The sequence below is a fragment of the Gopherus evgoodei genome, chromosome 9 (genome assembly GCF_007399415.2).
Source record: "Gopherus evgoodei ecotype Sinaloan lineage chromosome 9, rGopEvg1_v1.p, whole genome shotgun sequence".
NCBI classification, from domain to species: Eukaryota; Metazoa; Chordata; order Testudines; family Testudinidae; genus Gopherus; species Gopherus evgoodei.
This window is the reverse complement of record NC_044330.1, coordinates 990,522-1,005,263: the sequence shown is the minus strand read 5'-3', so window position 1 is coordinate 1,005,263 and position 14,742 is coordinate 990,522. Positions and strand designations below refer to the sequence as shown.

Here is a 14,742-nt window from a genome sequence, read left to right as displayed (position 1 = left end):
ATGCTGAATGCCTGCAGCGTTACCAGGACACCATGTACTCCACACCCGTCAGGGATCCTCACGTAACGACTATGTACCAGTTTAGCCAGTTATAGCTGATTGCAAAGATGACAAAGTAAAACTACTGGCAGCTGACAGCCTTGCTAAAAGAAATATATGGGTTTGTTGGAATTACTGAGCTAATGAGTTAAGCTGAACTGCCAGGACTTGGGATCACTACAAAGATTCTGATGGCTGCCAGCCTGCATTGATCCAAGCACACAATTACCTTGAAATCTTGTTGGTTGCATTTAGTTTTGCTTTTGACAATAATGTTTTCTTGGCCTCTTCCTGTGTCAGGTTTCTGAAGCTGCTGCCTTCTCAGGTACTCCCTCAATGGCGCCTGCTTGCTATATGGAATCCACACCCACTGCCTCGCTGCAGTCCACCCTCAGAGTTTGCTATAGACCTAGCGCTGCAGAGTGCTGAATGCCCTGGGTTCCCACTGACCGTGAGCGGATGATACAGAGTGCCTCGCGAGCTTGAGCACGCTCATTTGTTTCTTGACCCAAGACCCAATATGTCCTGTAAATATCCCATAAGCAGCTCTGCATTAGCTCCTGTGTACAGTAGTGAATAGATGGCAAACATCAGCTGCTGCTGTACATCTTTAACAAGGATGAAGGCTCTCACAATGCTTTTTCCAGTGCACTAGCTGGTGCTACTATTTAATAGACAAGATTTCTGGAGACTAATTTGACCTGTATTGAATTTTCATTGACACTTCAGCTTCCCCAGAATTCAGATAATTGGCTGGGATATTGGTGTTTTTTCGCTCTTGTCATAGTGGTAGTTTTGTAAATGTACCCACGCTGAGCTGTAAGTGTGCACACAATACCTGTGACACACTCTGTCTGCTGTAAACAGCATCCCTGCTTCCTCTCACTGTAGCGGTTCCCCGTCCAGCAGCAGTTTGTATCACATACAGTTTGCAGAAAGTCATCTCCTGCCTGAAGGTAGCACCCTGGGACAACTAGCAAAGGTTATGGCCATTTGGGGGGCAAACGGGATGGGTATTGATCACCCTAATTTTAATCTGGAATCCAGAATGTGACCCTGATTCCCCCTGCTCCCAGCACAGGATGGAATACAAGGGGTAGCCCTTGTCTAGCAGAGTGAACACAAGACTGTCAGCAAAGAAATGTGGGGTCTATGCCTGGAATCACCCCAGAGTCACAGTGCGACCTTGGTCAAGTCATTTAGCCTCATTGACCTCCTCTGTATAAAATATCATCAAAGGGGAGAATTAGGCTTATCCCACTTGTGTAAAGGGCATCTGTCGAGGAAACACTGTATATCATTGCATGTATATCATTGCAATTATTATTGACCCACGCAGATGCTGGGGAAGCAACACTTGGAGAATGAGCTTGAGCCAATCAGGCTGGAGGAGTCCAAGCCTTTTCCAAATACCACCCCCCCTACATCATCAGATAGGAGACACCTGCTTCTAGCAAAAGGCCTTCTAGTGTCTTTCACTGTGGACTTGGCTTTGTATCTTTTTACGGCCAAACAGAAAGGAATCTCCACCTTGGTAAATATTTCAGCTCCCCTGGAAAACACCTTTTGCATCCAAAGGAGACAAAGACGTAGAGCTAATGATGGCGGAACCACATAGGAAGGGCCAGAATGGGCGGATACTGGTCAGCGCTGTGCCATTATGGGGAGAGGCAGAGTCTGCATTCTGGGGAGGGACTATGCACCCCCAGTTCCCCATGTCTGAAGGAAAAGAAAAGTCTGTGCAGCTGTAACACAGGTACTTTGGTTTCATTTGTAATGAGCTGTAGTGTCACTATGTATACAGGGCTGTAACTATGACTCCTGAACATCTATCAGGGAAAAGGTGATTTCCCGGCTACATCCCAATGAATACAAAAGCAGGATGTGAACGAGTCTTCCATTGACAGGGTGTTTAGGTGAAATCCTTGAAGTACAATATACTTACCAGGCAGGATTAGGGCTCCATTTGCCTGTCACTTGCTCAGCTTCTAGCAGAGGGAAGATGTTCCCTCTCTCCCTGCTTGCTTGCAGCTCTCAGAAACCAAGAGCAATTTAGGTTAGGACACAGGATAGACACTGCTCCCTTCTCCCCTTACGAAACTGCTTTCAACGTAGTTACAGATAGGAGAGGGCACATCCGGGCCGCCCGGGGGGGGGCAAGTGGGGCAATTTGCCCCGGGCCCCGCAGGGGCCCCCACGAGAGTTCTTCAGGGCCCCTGGAGCAGAGTCCTTCACTCGCTATGGGGACCCCGGAAAACTGTCACGGGGCCAGGGCCCCTAGAGCTTCTTCCACCCCGGGTCTTCAGCGGTAATTCAGCGGTGGGGGCCCCCAGCCACGGGTCTTCGGAGCACTTCGGCAGTCGGTCCCGGGGCGGAAGGACCCCCCTGCTACCGAATTACTGCCAAAGCGGGGGCCCCTCGCCGCCGAGGACCCCAGGCTCCCTGAATCCTCTGGGCGGCCTTGGGGCACATTCTCAGATAGGGGGTTTGGGCTATTGGTGCAGACACTCTGGGATGTATATCCAAATCTCAGATTGCTACATACAAGGCCTGATCCAAAGCCCAGTGAAATCATTAAAGAGTTCTATGGCCTTCGCAGCAGCTTATGCCCACCCCAGCAAAGCTGTTACAAGTAAAAATATATTATTGATAAACATTTTTCACCGTAGAGCTGCCAATGTAAACAACAGACAAAAAGTTCTCTCAGTAGAGAATCTTGGCTCCCAAATTCTGGCCTCCGTACAGAATCCCTCTTGTGTCGATGGGATATTGCTGGAGATGATAGTGAAGATGTAGCTGATTGAGCAGTGTGTTGATAACAGACATACCAGACATCAAGACAAATACAAAGCAACAAGCCTGCCAGATGCCGTGAGAACAGTTTTCCCCAAAGGATATTTGTACGCTACAGCCTACATCGGGGTGGACAAATTACGGCCCACGGGCTGTATCCAGCCCACCAGCCATTTTAATCAGGCCCTCACGCTCCTGTTGGCGAGCGGGGTCTGGGGCTTGCCCCACTCCGGTGCTCCAGCTCGGAAGCAGGGTTGGGGGGGCGGCTCCACGTGGCTCCTGGAAGCAGCGGTGTGTCCCTCCTCCGGCTCCTATGTGTAGGGGCAGCCAGGGGGCTCCACTCCGCGTGCTGCTCCTGCCCCATGCACCGCCCTTGCAGCTCCCATTGTCTGGAAACCACTGCCAATGGGAGCTGCAGGGGCGGTGCCTGCGGATGGGGCAGCGCGCAGCAGAGCTGCCTGGCTGCGCCTCCACATAGGAGCGACATGCTGCTGCTTCCAGGAGCAACTTAAGGTAAGCCATACCCGGAGCCTGCACCCCTGAGCCACCCCCCCACTTACCCCAACCCTCTGCCCCAGCCCTGATCCCCCTCCGAACTCAATCCAGAGCACCCTCATCCCCAGCCCCATCCCAGAGCCCTCACCCCACCATCCCACACTCTACCCTCCCGCCCCAGCCCGGAGCCCTCTCCTGCACCCTGATCTCCTCATTTCTGCCCCCAACCTGGAGCCCACACCCTCAGCCAGAGCCCTCACCCCCTTCCATACCCCAACCCCAATTTTGTGAGAATTCATGGCCCGCCATACAATTTCCATACCCAGATGTGGCCCTTGGGTCAAAAGGTTTGCCCACCCCTGGCCTACATCCTCCTGCATCCATTCCTGAGAACTTGTATTGGCCGCAGAACTTCAGAATCGGCACTCAAAGATCTCTCCTCTTTATCCAGTTGTTCACTTTCACCCAAAGCCTATTTTACTCTGAAAGAACAGAGTTTTGGTATAATTTACTCAGGCTTCTCAAAGTTCATGAGAAAGATTACACAGACAGAGTACCAATACTACTTAGCTGCTATCACACATAGACATTACAGTCAGTGTTTACAAGCTAGCATTAGCAAAATACATTGTTATTCTAAATTAAGAGGTTTTAATCAACACTAATAAAGCAACAGAGTTCATAACTAGCCTGGACTTCTTCTCCAAAACAATGGGATCTACATCTCAGGAGGACAATTCATTTGATCAGTTGGCCTAATTTTCCCAGTGTCAATCTTGTAGGAGCGGAGAAGGCTCTTCAGACGTTCCAGAGTTTCTGACTGCAGCTGTGGAGTTCTTGACAGAATCCAGGCATATTCAATGTGGAAGAGCCAGATAAAAGTAGTGCAGGAATACACCAGGGAGTAGTTTCCATAGTCAGTGGAGAGTACCCAGTAAGGGCTAGAGGGCATGGCTAGAAAAACAGCAGGGGCACCATTAGAAAATATGATTAACCAACATTTGATTGTCCTTTGTGTATATTAAGCAGTTTGAGCCGGGACGAGAAATCAGGACTCCTGGGTTCTTTCCCAGTTTTGCTACTGACTTGCTATGTGACCTATGAAAGGGCAGGACGTTATTATGAAGGGCTTTTATGTTACATCTGGTAGATTCAAGAAAGCCAACAGAATTCTGAACTAAAGACTCAATAGCAGTTATGCTGGATGTGTAATACAGCTAATCCACAGTTAAAAAACAAACCCCACACACGCTGGGATGAAAGGGAGTTTGGTGCACACGGGAGATGTCTGTGTCTGTGCCTGAGAACAGACATCAGGGGTACTGGTAACATTGGTAGGCCCAGACACGACCTCACCACAGCTCACACCTGGTGCCTGACCCTGCACCCTTAGAGTCACTGGGTCAGACCCGCAGCTGGTATAAAGCCATGTAGTATAATTCCCTTTTCCTGTTCTTATTTCATGATGTTCATTCAAAGACTCTTATTGCTGTAATTACAGCTGCTGTTTCCAGAGGCAACGTGGGGTGTGGAGGGGAAAGGCAGGGTCAAGTGTCCCTCCAGGTTGGCCTGTAGGGAGGGAGGGAGAGGGGCTCTGTCCTCCCACTGTGCCTGTCCCCTAGCACTCTCTGCCTTTGTCCCTGGCAGTCGGGCCCAGACGGGGAGCAGACAAGGTGGGACCAGACACTTCTCACCACCAGCCATTCTGGGTCACTGCACCATGCAGCACAGCAGCTGCCTGAGGAAGCCTGGCTGAGGAGGCAGTGGCAGGCCACCTTTCGCCCAGGCCCAGCTGCCGGGAACAATGACCATGCCAGCCAGAGCCCCCTCTCCGTAGGTTATAGTAACACCATTTATTAATTGAGGATCTGGCTGACATGCCTAATTCTGCTCTCCATTAGACTCGTCTACATTTAGATTGTTGACTTAAATGGAGTTTGAGTTAGGTCAGATTGACATGAGTCTGATGGAGTGGAACTTGGTCCAGCGGGACGTACTTGTGAGAATACAGGTTACAGGCTCCAGGCCTGCTTCTTCACTGCCTTGTACCAAGGAGAATAGTAGCATGTCTCATTCCCACAGTGGGCAAGTGACGTTGTGCACGGCAGCACAGAACTAGGCCTTTCCCGGATTACTTTTTGTGAATAAGAATAGTCTCCCTCCCCTCTCCATGCACACAGGAGACATCAGAGCAGCCATCAAACTGCTAACAAGGCAGCAGGAAGGAGAGTAAGGGTGGACAAAGGGAATATTTTCTGAAACAGTATTGTGCACACGGAGAAACGGGCATGTAACAGCAATGGTAGGGGCCTTGATGGCATGATAACAAGTGAAAGACAAGAAAAAAGCCACGTAATTACATTAAAATAAAACAATTGTCCAACTTCCTAGTGACCACAGAAACATTTATCCTGAACCGTTTTTCATCTGGGGGCCTTCCATGGGGCCTGGCTCTCCTCTCACTTAAATTAGTTTTACACCTAGGGGACTCCACTGATCTATACCAGTGCGCAAGCAGAATCAGGACCCAGTTCTGGGCAGAATTCATGGTGCTACTGAAGTCAATAGCAAGACCCTAGGAGCAAGATTTGGCCCAGTGCAGGGATGTCTTTAAACTTCTTCCATGATGAGCCTTTAAACAAACACACTTACCCCAGTAAAAGCTGACTCTCAGCTTGGCCAGCACATCGTCAGCCTGGACAGCCTCCCCCTCGATTTGATTAATTGTGCCATCAGAGCTCAGGGGAGAACAAGAGGTTTGGAAATTAATGACACAGGTTTGCAATCATATTTAAACAGTTATTTCCAGTAATTCACTCTCCTGAGGTGACAGGTTTCAGAGTAGCAGCAGTGTTAGTCTGTATCTGCAAAAAGAACAGGAGTACTTGTGGCACCTTAGAGACTAACAAATTTATTTCAGCATGAGCTTTCCTGAGCTACAGCTCACTTCTTCGGATGCATAGAATGGAACACGCAGACAGGAGATATTTATACATACAGAGAACACGAAAAGGTGGAAGTACGCATACCAACAGGAAGAGTCTAATCAATTGAGATGAGCTATCGTCAGCAGGGGAAAAAAACTTTTGAAGTGATAATTAAGATGACCCATAGAAGGTATGAGGAGAACTTAACATAGGGAAATAGATTCAATTAGTGTAATGACCCAACCATTCCCAGTCTCTGTTTAAACCTGAGTTAATTGTATCTAATTTGCATATTAATTCGAGTTCAGCAGTCTCTCTTTGGAGTCTCTTTTTGAAGTTTTTTTGTTGCAAAATTGCCACCTTCAAGTCTGTCACTGAGTGGTTAGAGAGGTTGAAGTGTTCTCCCACTGGTTTTTGAATGTTGTGATTCCTGATGTCAGATTTGTGTCCACTTATTCTTTTGTGTAGAGACTGTCCAGTTTGGCCAAACCGGACAGTCTCTTCCTGTTGGTATGCGTACTTCCACCTTTTCATGTTCTCTGTATGTATAAACATCTCCTGTCTATGTGCTCCATTCTATGCATCCGAAGAAGTGAGTTGTAGCTCACGAAAGCTTAAGCTGAAATAAATTTGTCAGTCTTTAAGGTGCCACAAGTACCTCTGTTCTTTCTCCTGAGGTGGTAATCTACATATAGTTGGCTAAAATAATCCAAAGTAAAACCCCACATAATGCGCGTTTCAGTGAACAGCAGCTTCCCAATAGGCACAGAATCAACTTTGAGATGACATGTTTCAACTTCCAGTAACAGCCCACTCTAGCTGCTATGCCATGCAGAGCAATCTAGATGGCAATATAGGAACATCGGGACTGCCATACTGGGTCAGAGCAGGGGGGCACTTAGCCCAGTACAACCAACTGCCTCTTGGGTGTATTTTCCTGCTTTGTACATTGCTGGATGAACAGTTTGTGTCAGCAAAATGTCAGGATGTGTTTTGCAAATATACACCCCTGGTATGGTGTGCATACAATATATTAATATAAAGAAAAGAAATAAAAAATACCCAAATTGTCATGTAGGAGACGAAGAGAGAAAAAACCCAGGGAAGAGACTGCCCTTTTTTCTGTGTTTGTACAGTGGCTTGCACAACGGACCTTGATCCATCACAATGCAAATAATAATAATAATAATAATAGGCAGGAGATGTCCTCTGGGGAAGGAAATGTGTTAGCTGTTTGGCACCTCGTCCTAGTGCACAGCCCACATGTTCTCACATTGTGCAGTGAATGTTTGAGAGACATCATTTCCTAGTCACTTCTCCTTTCCCTCTGGAATTGAGATCCCAATGCCTGAACAGGCCCAGTTCTGCTTAAAATTCAGAAATTGTCATTGTTCTTTCCACGATCCTTCAGCTTTCCCTGTCCTGGTTTCCTTACAAAGCTAACTCATAATAAAATAGCCTCCAGGGACCTGATTCATAGAATACCAGATTGGAAGGGACCTCATCTAGCCCAACCCCCTGCTCAAAGCAGGACCAATCCCCAGACAGATTTTAGCCCAGATCCCTAACGGCCCTCTCAAGGATTGAACTCACAACCTGGGGTTTAAGCAGGCCAATAGTCAAACCACAGAGCTATCCCTCCCCCTAATGCTCTACTTCCCTGTGCTTTGAGTAGAGGCGTATACCTGTGCAAAAAGGGTGTAAAAAGCTACGTGTCTGGAGCATTCAGATTTGACACCACTTCACACTCATGTTGCATGGGTGAAAGAGGCACAGCACAAGGGTGCCAGCTCTCCTCTCACTCACACTGCTGTGAATATGGAGTAACACCACTGAATGGAGAGGCAGGGCATAAGATCAGCATAAGGGAAAGGAGAATCAGGGCAAGTTGGCGGCACACTTCCTCACCAGGAGTGCTTGCACTGATTTAACTGTCAGCCCCGGGCGGCAGGGGCTGGCAGCCGGAACAGACTGATGGAAGCACTGACGCTGCGTTGACCCAACTACATCGACTGAAGCGCTACGCCTCTTGCGGTGGAATTATTAGGTTGGTACAGTGGACGGCTTACAGGGGCGAAGCAACATTGTAGTGAGTAGACACTGACAGAGCTAGGCTGATGTAACCGCCACACACACAATGCTAGGCAGTAGGGATCAGGCTTCTGCTGTTTAAGGGTAGGAGATCCTGACATTCCTCCTCCAAATACCCACAGAACTTGCCCAGCTTCCAGAAATAGTATAACATGTTCACGCCTGTCTAATTGCCCGTGTCCTACTTAGATTAAAGCATATTATTCCCCTTGCTAATTACATGTCCCAGTTTGATAAAGTAAGATTTGTTTAATTACAGACTCTGAACTATCATCCCAACATCCTCACTCAACAGCAAAAGCCCCTAAAACAAGAACTGCCCACTTCTGGGGGCTGGGAAGGGAGAGGTCACGTCGTCTGAAGAAATGAGCATGGGATTAAGAGACAAGAGATCCTGAGCTCTATTCCCTGTTCTGTCACTGACCCACTGTGGCCTCGGGCAAGTCATGGTACCTCTTTGCCTCAGTTTCCCCTATCTGTAAAAAGGAGAAAGTTATAATACTTGCCCACCTGCTTCCTGGGGCCATCATGAGGATTAGTTTGTTAGTGTCAGTACAGTGCTTTGAACATACAAAATGGTAGAAAATGACAAGTATCTGTTATGGTTGCTGCCTTGCCCCAGCAGGAGCAGAGGATTGGAAGGGGCTGACGTGTGTGAGAATGCTGAGAACGTATGGGTCTGTGCAGATGGCAAAAAACTTTCCTGGTTCCTTCTCATGGCAGCCTCCTCCATCTGCCATTGCATTCAGGAGGGCTGGTGCTCTTTACCTTGAACAGCTCGAGTTATTTTGGAGCTCTCCGGATCCTGAACAGAGTGAACTCATTACACAGACCATCATAGAATCAATCATAGAATCTCAGGGTTGGAAGGGACCTCAGGAGGTATCTAGTCCAACCCCCTGCTCAGAGCAGGACCAATTCCCAGCTAAATCATCCCAGCCAGGGCTTTGTCAAGCCTGACCTTAAAAACCTCTAAGGAAGGAGATTCCACCACCTCCCTAGGTAACCCATTCCAGTGCTTCACCACTCTCTGAGTGAAAAACTTTTTCCTAATATCCAACCGTCAGTCACATCACAGCATCCCCGTCTCTTGCAGTTTAATATGGACTCAATGAATTACCTTGCTGTTTGCAGGCCCTTCTTTGGCAAAGGAGGAGAGGAGACAGTGCGAAGCAGATACAGAGGAAAATGGGAACTGCTCATCTGCCAAGCACAAAGAATGGACTGCAATTTTGTGATCAGGCAATGGAACAAAGCCACCATGTCATGCCAGGGGATGCAAAGAACCTTTCATTCATTCACTCACAACAGCGTCCTGTGAAAGCTGAGACTATCTGACAGTACTATAGAAAAAACACCCAGACCAGTCTCTGCAAAAATTCAGAAGAGCTCTGTGGGCTTGCAAATCACAAGTAAAATACAGCAAACAATCAATCTATTTACAATGCTCATTGATTTACGTGGGTAGCTATTTCTGGTACACATTACACAGCAATTACTTCCAGAGCTAAGTGAATACTGCAAAAACAGACTTACAAATACTTGCTTCACTAAAAATGACCAATATACTTGAATTGCGCTTGTGGCCCCTTAACTGATATTTCGGTGACATTCACCTGTGAGCAAGGGGCCAGCAGAAGGCCCAGGCGCCTGTTAAGCACCAAGTGGTACAAGGGCCTTGCCCTGCCTCTGCACAGGGATGAACGTCACCCTGTGACTAGAAAGGTCACATCAGGTTTAAGTCGACGAGGACTGCAGGACAGGAAGTGAGTGATACTCAGCATATTATATTTTACAAGTCACTGCATGCATTGATGTATTTCTTATTAGTTAGTCAGGCTTGCAGTGCGACAAGACATGATAGTGCTCAAAGCATACAGCACAGAAACCAGAGACCCAAGCTAAAGCGCAAGGAGAAGGATAAAGCACGCTGGGCCATGCATTAACTCTGACAACAGATCTCTAACTTGTCCTGCCAGCTGAGTTACTGAAACCCTGAGGTGAGTGTCCCCTCTGCCTTGCAGGGTGCCCTCTGGACATGAGATGAGGCTGTGGTGGCAGATACGGAGAAAGACAATAGCAGCAGTTAGTGTAATTAAAGAGATTCTCACTGCTCAGCTGCAAGAAAACTCAAGGCTCACTGGGATCCTGCCGCAGCAATGACACAAGCCTGGAAAAATGTACCTACCGGAGCTCTTGATTTATCACTTTAATCTTCCCATTTTCCTTCAGTGAGTAATTGGCCTGGATGCAGATTCCCTTCTCAAAGCTCGCAGGCAGCCTTTCAATTTCATACCATTTCCCAACATACTGAAAAAAAGAAAACCCAGAACAAGCCTCGTTAGTGTCCTCAGATTCACAGGGATTCAATGGATGTGATCAGCAGTCTAGTTCATTCATTAACATTCTACTTATTCTGCTCAGTTCAAAGAAACTTTTCTACGTTTGTGTGCGAAGAAATGCACTAGTCCACAGAAGGGACAGAACTGGCAACCTTTAGAATTAAATGCATGTGTCCCTACAATTTAAGCTAGAAAGCCAGGCTCAGTAGGTAGGAGAGGCTGTACCAGTGTGGCCTAATGGACAGATCGCTAGACGGAGTCAGGACACATGGGTTCTCTACCACTAGCCCGCTGTGGGACCATGGGCAAGTCAATGCACCTCTGTGCCTCAGTTTCCCCATTTGTAAAATGGGGATATGGTACTTACCTTCTTTGCAAAGTGCTTTGAGATCTATGGATGAAAAGCACTGTAACAGAATGCAAGATATCACTATTAGACTCATCTTCTGGGGGGTGGGCACAGTGGGGAGGCATAACACATGGAGCAGCGAGTGGCAGCCCCACAAAATCTCCTCCGCTGCTCAGCCACCCAGGGAGGCTGGCTGATCTTTACACACCCTCTTTGCCTTACTTGCTTTGAGCCAGCATGATTTTAGATTTCTCCACACCTTGGTAACATCAAAGTTCTCCTGGACTGGTGGATCTGGACAGCGCCCCCAGTTGAATGTTTGCCCCTCAGTGATGTGGAGGAGACTGAACAGAACTGAAAGCAGTGCCAAAGTCCCTGGCATAGTCACGTGTGGATGCAAATGGGAACTAGACCTAAAAAGAAATAAAACATAGAACGTCTGGTCCCCTGGAGGAGCAAATCTGTGCACAAGGTGACAGCGCATTAGCGATAGGGTGAGGTTAGAACCACAGTCAGAAGAAAAGGAATGGAAGGATGGAAACCACCACACTCCCTGTGAAGGCTGTCTTCAAATGGCCAATAGACCACCGCCTACCTGTGGCATAGCCGAGCCCCTACCCACTGCCTCCTGGTGAAGCAAACTGCCATGCCTGTCTTTGCACATGGCGAGGAGAGCAACAGCCACCTGGAATCAGTGTGTAGGCACGGCACAGCCCTGAGCAGCAGTGAGATACAGGGGCGCTGAGGGCATTCAGCAGCTCCCAGCCTGGGCTTTCAGGCTAGTGCTGGGGTTCTTAGGACAAATAACTTGGTGGCCACAGAGTGCGGCCACCAACTCTTGCGGGTGGCCACTCTCACTCTTTTTCCTAAAATACTTAATTAGCTTTAGGAAAAACAAATAAATATGCATTTGTACATGTCCAAATAACTGTAACGTATTTATTACTAGCTAGAAGGTCTGTTGTGAAAAGTGATATTAACGAACATACAGGTATCACTTTTCACAGCAGACTTTCTCAGCCCTGACAAGTTTGGGGACAAATTAAGCCCTGGATGTGGGAGGCAGCTGGGGCTGGGCCCAAAGCCCTGTGGCCACAGGACAGAGCCCAAAGCCATGCACCCAGAGCCTGATGGCTGCCGCCATGCAGCCGGATCCCAGGGCTGGAGCCTGAAGCCCTGCGGCCAGATCCAGAGCCTGCTGCCCCGCCACCCCAGGGCTGAACCCCAAAGCTTGAGTCCCACGGCCCCTGGGAAGGTGGGGAACCCATAGCTGCTTGCTCCTCCACCGTTGTGCCCCAAGTGTCTCCAGAGGGGGGCAGGGCTCAACCCCTGATGGTGGCCTCAGCAACCAACACCAAGGCAGCGTATCCAGGAGCACCAGGGAAGGGGTTGGTACTTTGCCACCACAATCACAGCCCGGAAGCTGTGGCGACAAAAAAAGGCCCTGGTGGTGTATGCGAGAAACACTGGGCTAATGCCCCAGTCCAAGGGGATGTTCACTAACATTTCGCATAAAATACCGACTGGCAGTTAGAGAAGAAACCCCACTGCAGCCTGCTCACAGACAGTATATTACAAGGGACTTCCCGTCTTTTTTCATCTCTTCCAGGAGAGCTGGAACAATGTGTATAGTGGGGGTGCTGACAGTCATTGACCCAAACTGTAAACCCTGGCAAGGATGGAAACCACTTCAAGCCAGGGGCAGCAGCACCCCCAGCACCCCTAGTTCCAGCATTGATGATGTCTTCTGGACAAGACTGGGAGTTGCTGAGTGCTGCAAAAAGCAGCAAGAAATATCCCTGGCAAATGCAGGTGAGTCCTGCTAAGGATTAACAATAAAAATATTGGGAGGGGGTGGGGCACGGGTGCTAAGAAAACAGTCCCTTATATTTGAAATACAGTGTCAGCTCCCCTATCTACAAGGAATGCGAGAACCCCAGGGCACAAGAAAGCAGCTTCCATTTTATACTGACATGCACCTTCAATCAATGAATTTGGCAACGTACCTTTGCTGAGAAGGAGAAGCAAAGTGCTCAGCTGTGTTGATAGAGGCCCGGGCTATCAGGAACAGCTATCTAGCGAGTTGCCCTCTTATTTTATAAGTGTGCTGAGATCATCGTTATTTAATGCTAGCACAGGCCACACCCTGATCCCTGACGCGCTTGGTTTTTGGAATGCAGCTCAGATGGCTTAAATCTGCACCAGATGCAAAACTGCAGAGACTTTCTGTCTTTCAGCGGCTCCCTGAAGGGAAACAAGGGACTATGTGTTTCTGTGCAGAGCACTTGCAGCTGCAGCTCGATACTTTGCAGCTCAGCTCGACTGCATGGCAAGGGGCTGTCAGCGTGTAGGCGTGTGCTGTTGGGGTCGCCCCTCTCTGGGGCGGCTGGGAGCCAGGCTGCCTCACTACACAAGGCCGGTGAGTCAGGCATTAGCCTGATGGGGCAGGACACAAGCAGTTCAGGGCTCAGGCCCTCGGGCAAGGGCTGAGCACAGAGTTCAATACCAAGTTCAGGCTCCTGGTCCTGAGCGTTGGGACGAGGGGGAGACGGCCACCTCTGCATGGAGTGGCAGGGGGGACGCAGGCCTGCCCACTCCACTGCATCCCAGCCCGGGGCCTTGACAGCGGCAGGCGACCTGCTGCTGTGTCAATGGGGATCCTGGCCGCAACACACTGACATCAGCTCTGGGTGTGCTGCAGCTAGACTAGAGTCAGCTGCCCCCGGGCTACTTCCGACCTCCCCCTCTAGCAGTACCTGCGTCTGGTCGGCGTCCTCCACAGCATCAAGCACCATGGGCTCCTCGGGGTACTCCACGAGTGGTAAGCTGGGCAGCTCCTCTGGGTCCTTTCGCACCGGTAGGCTTACTGGCTGCTCCAGCGTCTGGTCGGCGTCCTCCATGGCATTGAACACCATGGGCTCCTCGGGGTACTCCACGAGTGGTAAGCTGGGCAGCTCCTCTGGGCCCCTTCACACCGGTAGGCTTACTGGCTTCTCCAGTGTCTGGTTGGCGTCCTCCATGGCATTGAACACCATGGGCTCCTCGGGGTACTCTGCGAGTGGTAAGCTGGGCAGCTCCTTTGGGCCCCTTCGCACCGGTAGGCTTACTGGCTTCTCCGGCGTCTGGTTGGCATCCTCCACGGCATTGAACACCATGGGCTCCTCGGGGCACTCCGCGAGTGGTAAGCTGGGCAGCTCCTCTGTGTCCCTTCACACCGGTAGGCTTACTGGCTTCTCCAGCATCTGGTCGACGTCCTCCATGGCATTGAACACCATGGGCTCCTCGGGGTACTCCGCGAGTGGTAAGCTGGGCAGCTCCTCTGGGTCCCTTCGCACCGGTAGGCTTACTGGCTTCTCCAGCGTCTGGTCGGCGTCCTCCATGGCATTGAACACCATGGGCTCCTCGGGGTACTCCGCGAGTGGTAAGCTGGGCAGCTCCTTTGGGCCCCTTCACACCGGTAGGCTTACTGGCTTCTCCGGCGTCTGGTTGGCGTCCTCCACGGCATTGAACACCATGGGTTCCTCGGGGCACTCCGCGAGTGGTAAGCTGGGCAGCTCCTCTGGGTCCCTTCACACCGGTAGGCTTACTGGCTTCTCCAGCGTCTGGTCGACGTCCTCCATGGCATTGAACACCATGGGCTCCTCGGGGTACTCCGCGAGTGGTAAGCTGGGCAGCTCCTCTGGGTCCCTTCGCACCGGTAGGCTTA

The 14,742-nt window shown here is 49.8% G+C and overlaps 1 protein-coding gene across 1 annotated transcript; it reads right to left on the bottom strand.

Annotated features, from left to right (window-relative positions):
• Nucleotides 1–3,753: 3,753 nt before the first annotated feature.
• APOD (apolipoprotein D) lies at nt 3,754–13,199 on the bottom strand. Its single transcript, XM_030575299.1, has 5 exons — nt 13,043–13,199; nt 11,296–11,449; nt 10,534–10,655; nt 5,980–6,065; nt 3,754–4,281 (listed from the first exon to the last, which is right to left on the bottom strand). Exons 2-5 carry the CDS (start codon nt 11,416–11,418, stop codon nt 4,046–4,048), a joined length of 567 nt encoding a protein of 188 aa, XP_030431159.1. The 5' UTR covers nt 11,419–11,449; nt 13,043–13,199; the 3' UTR covers nt 3,754–4,045.
• Nucleotides 13,200–14,742: the final 1,543 nt, after the last annotated feature.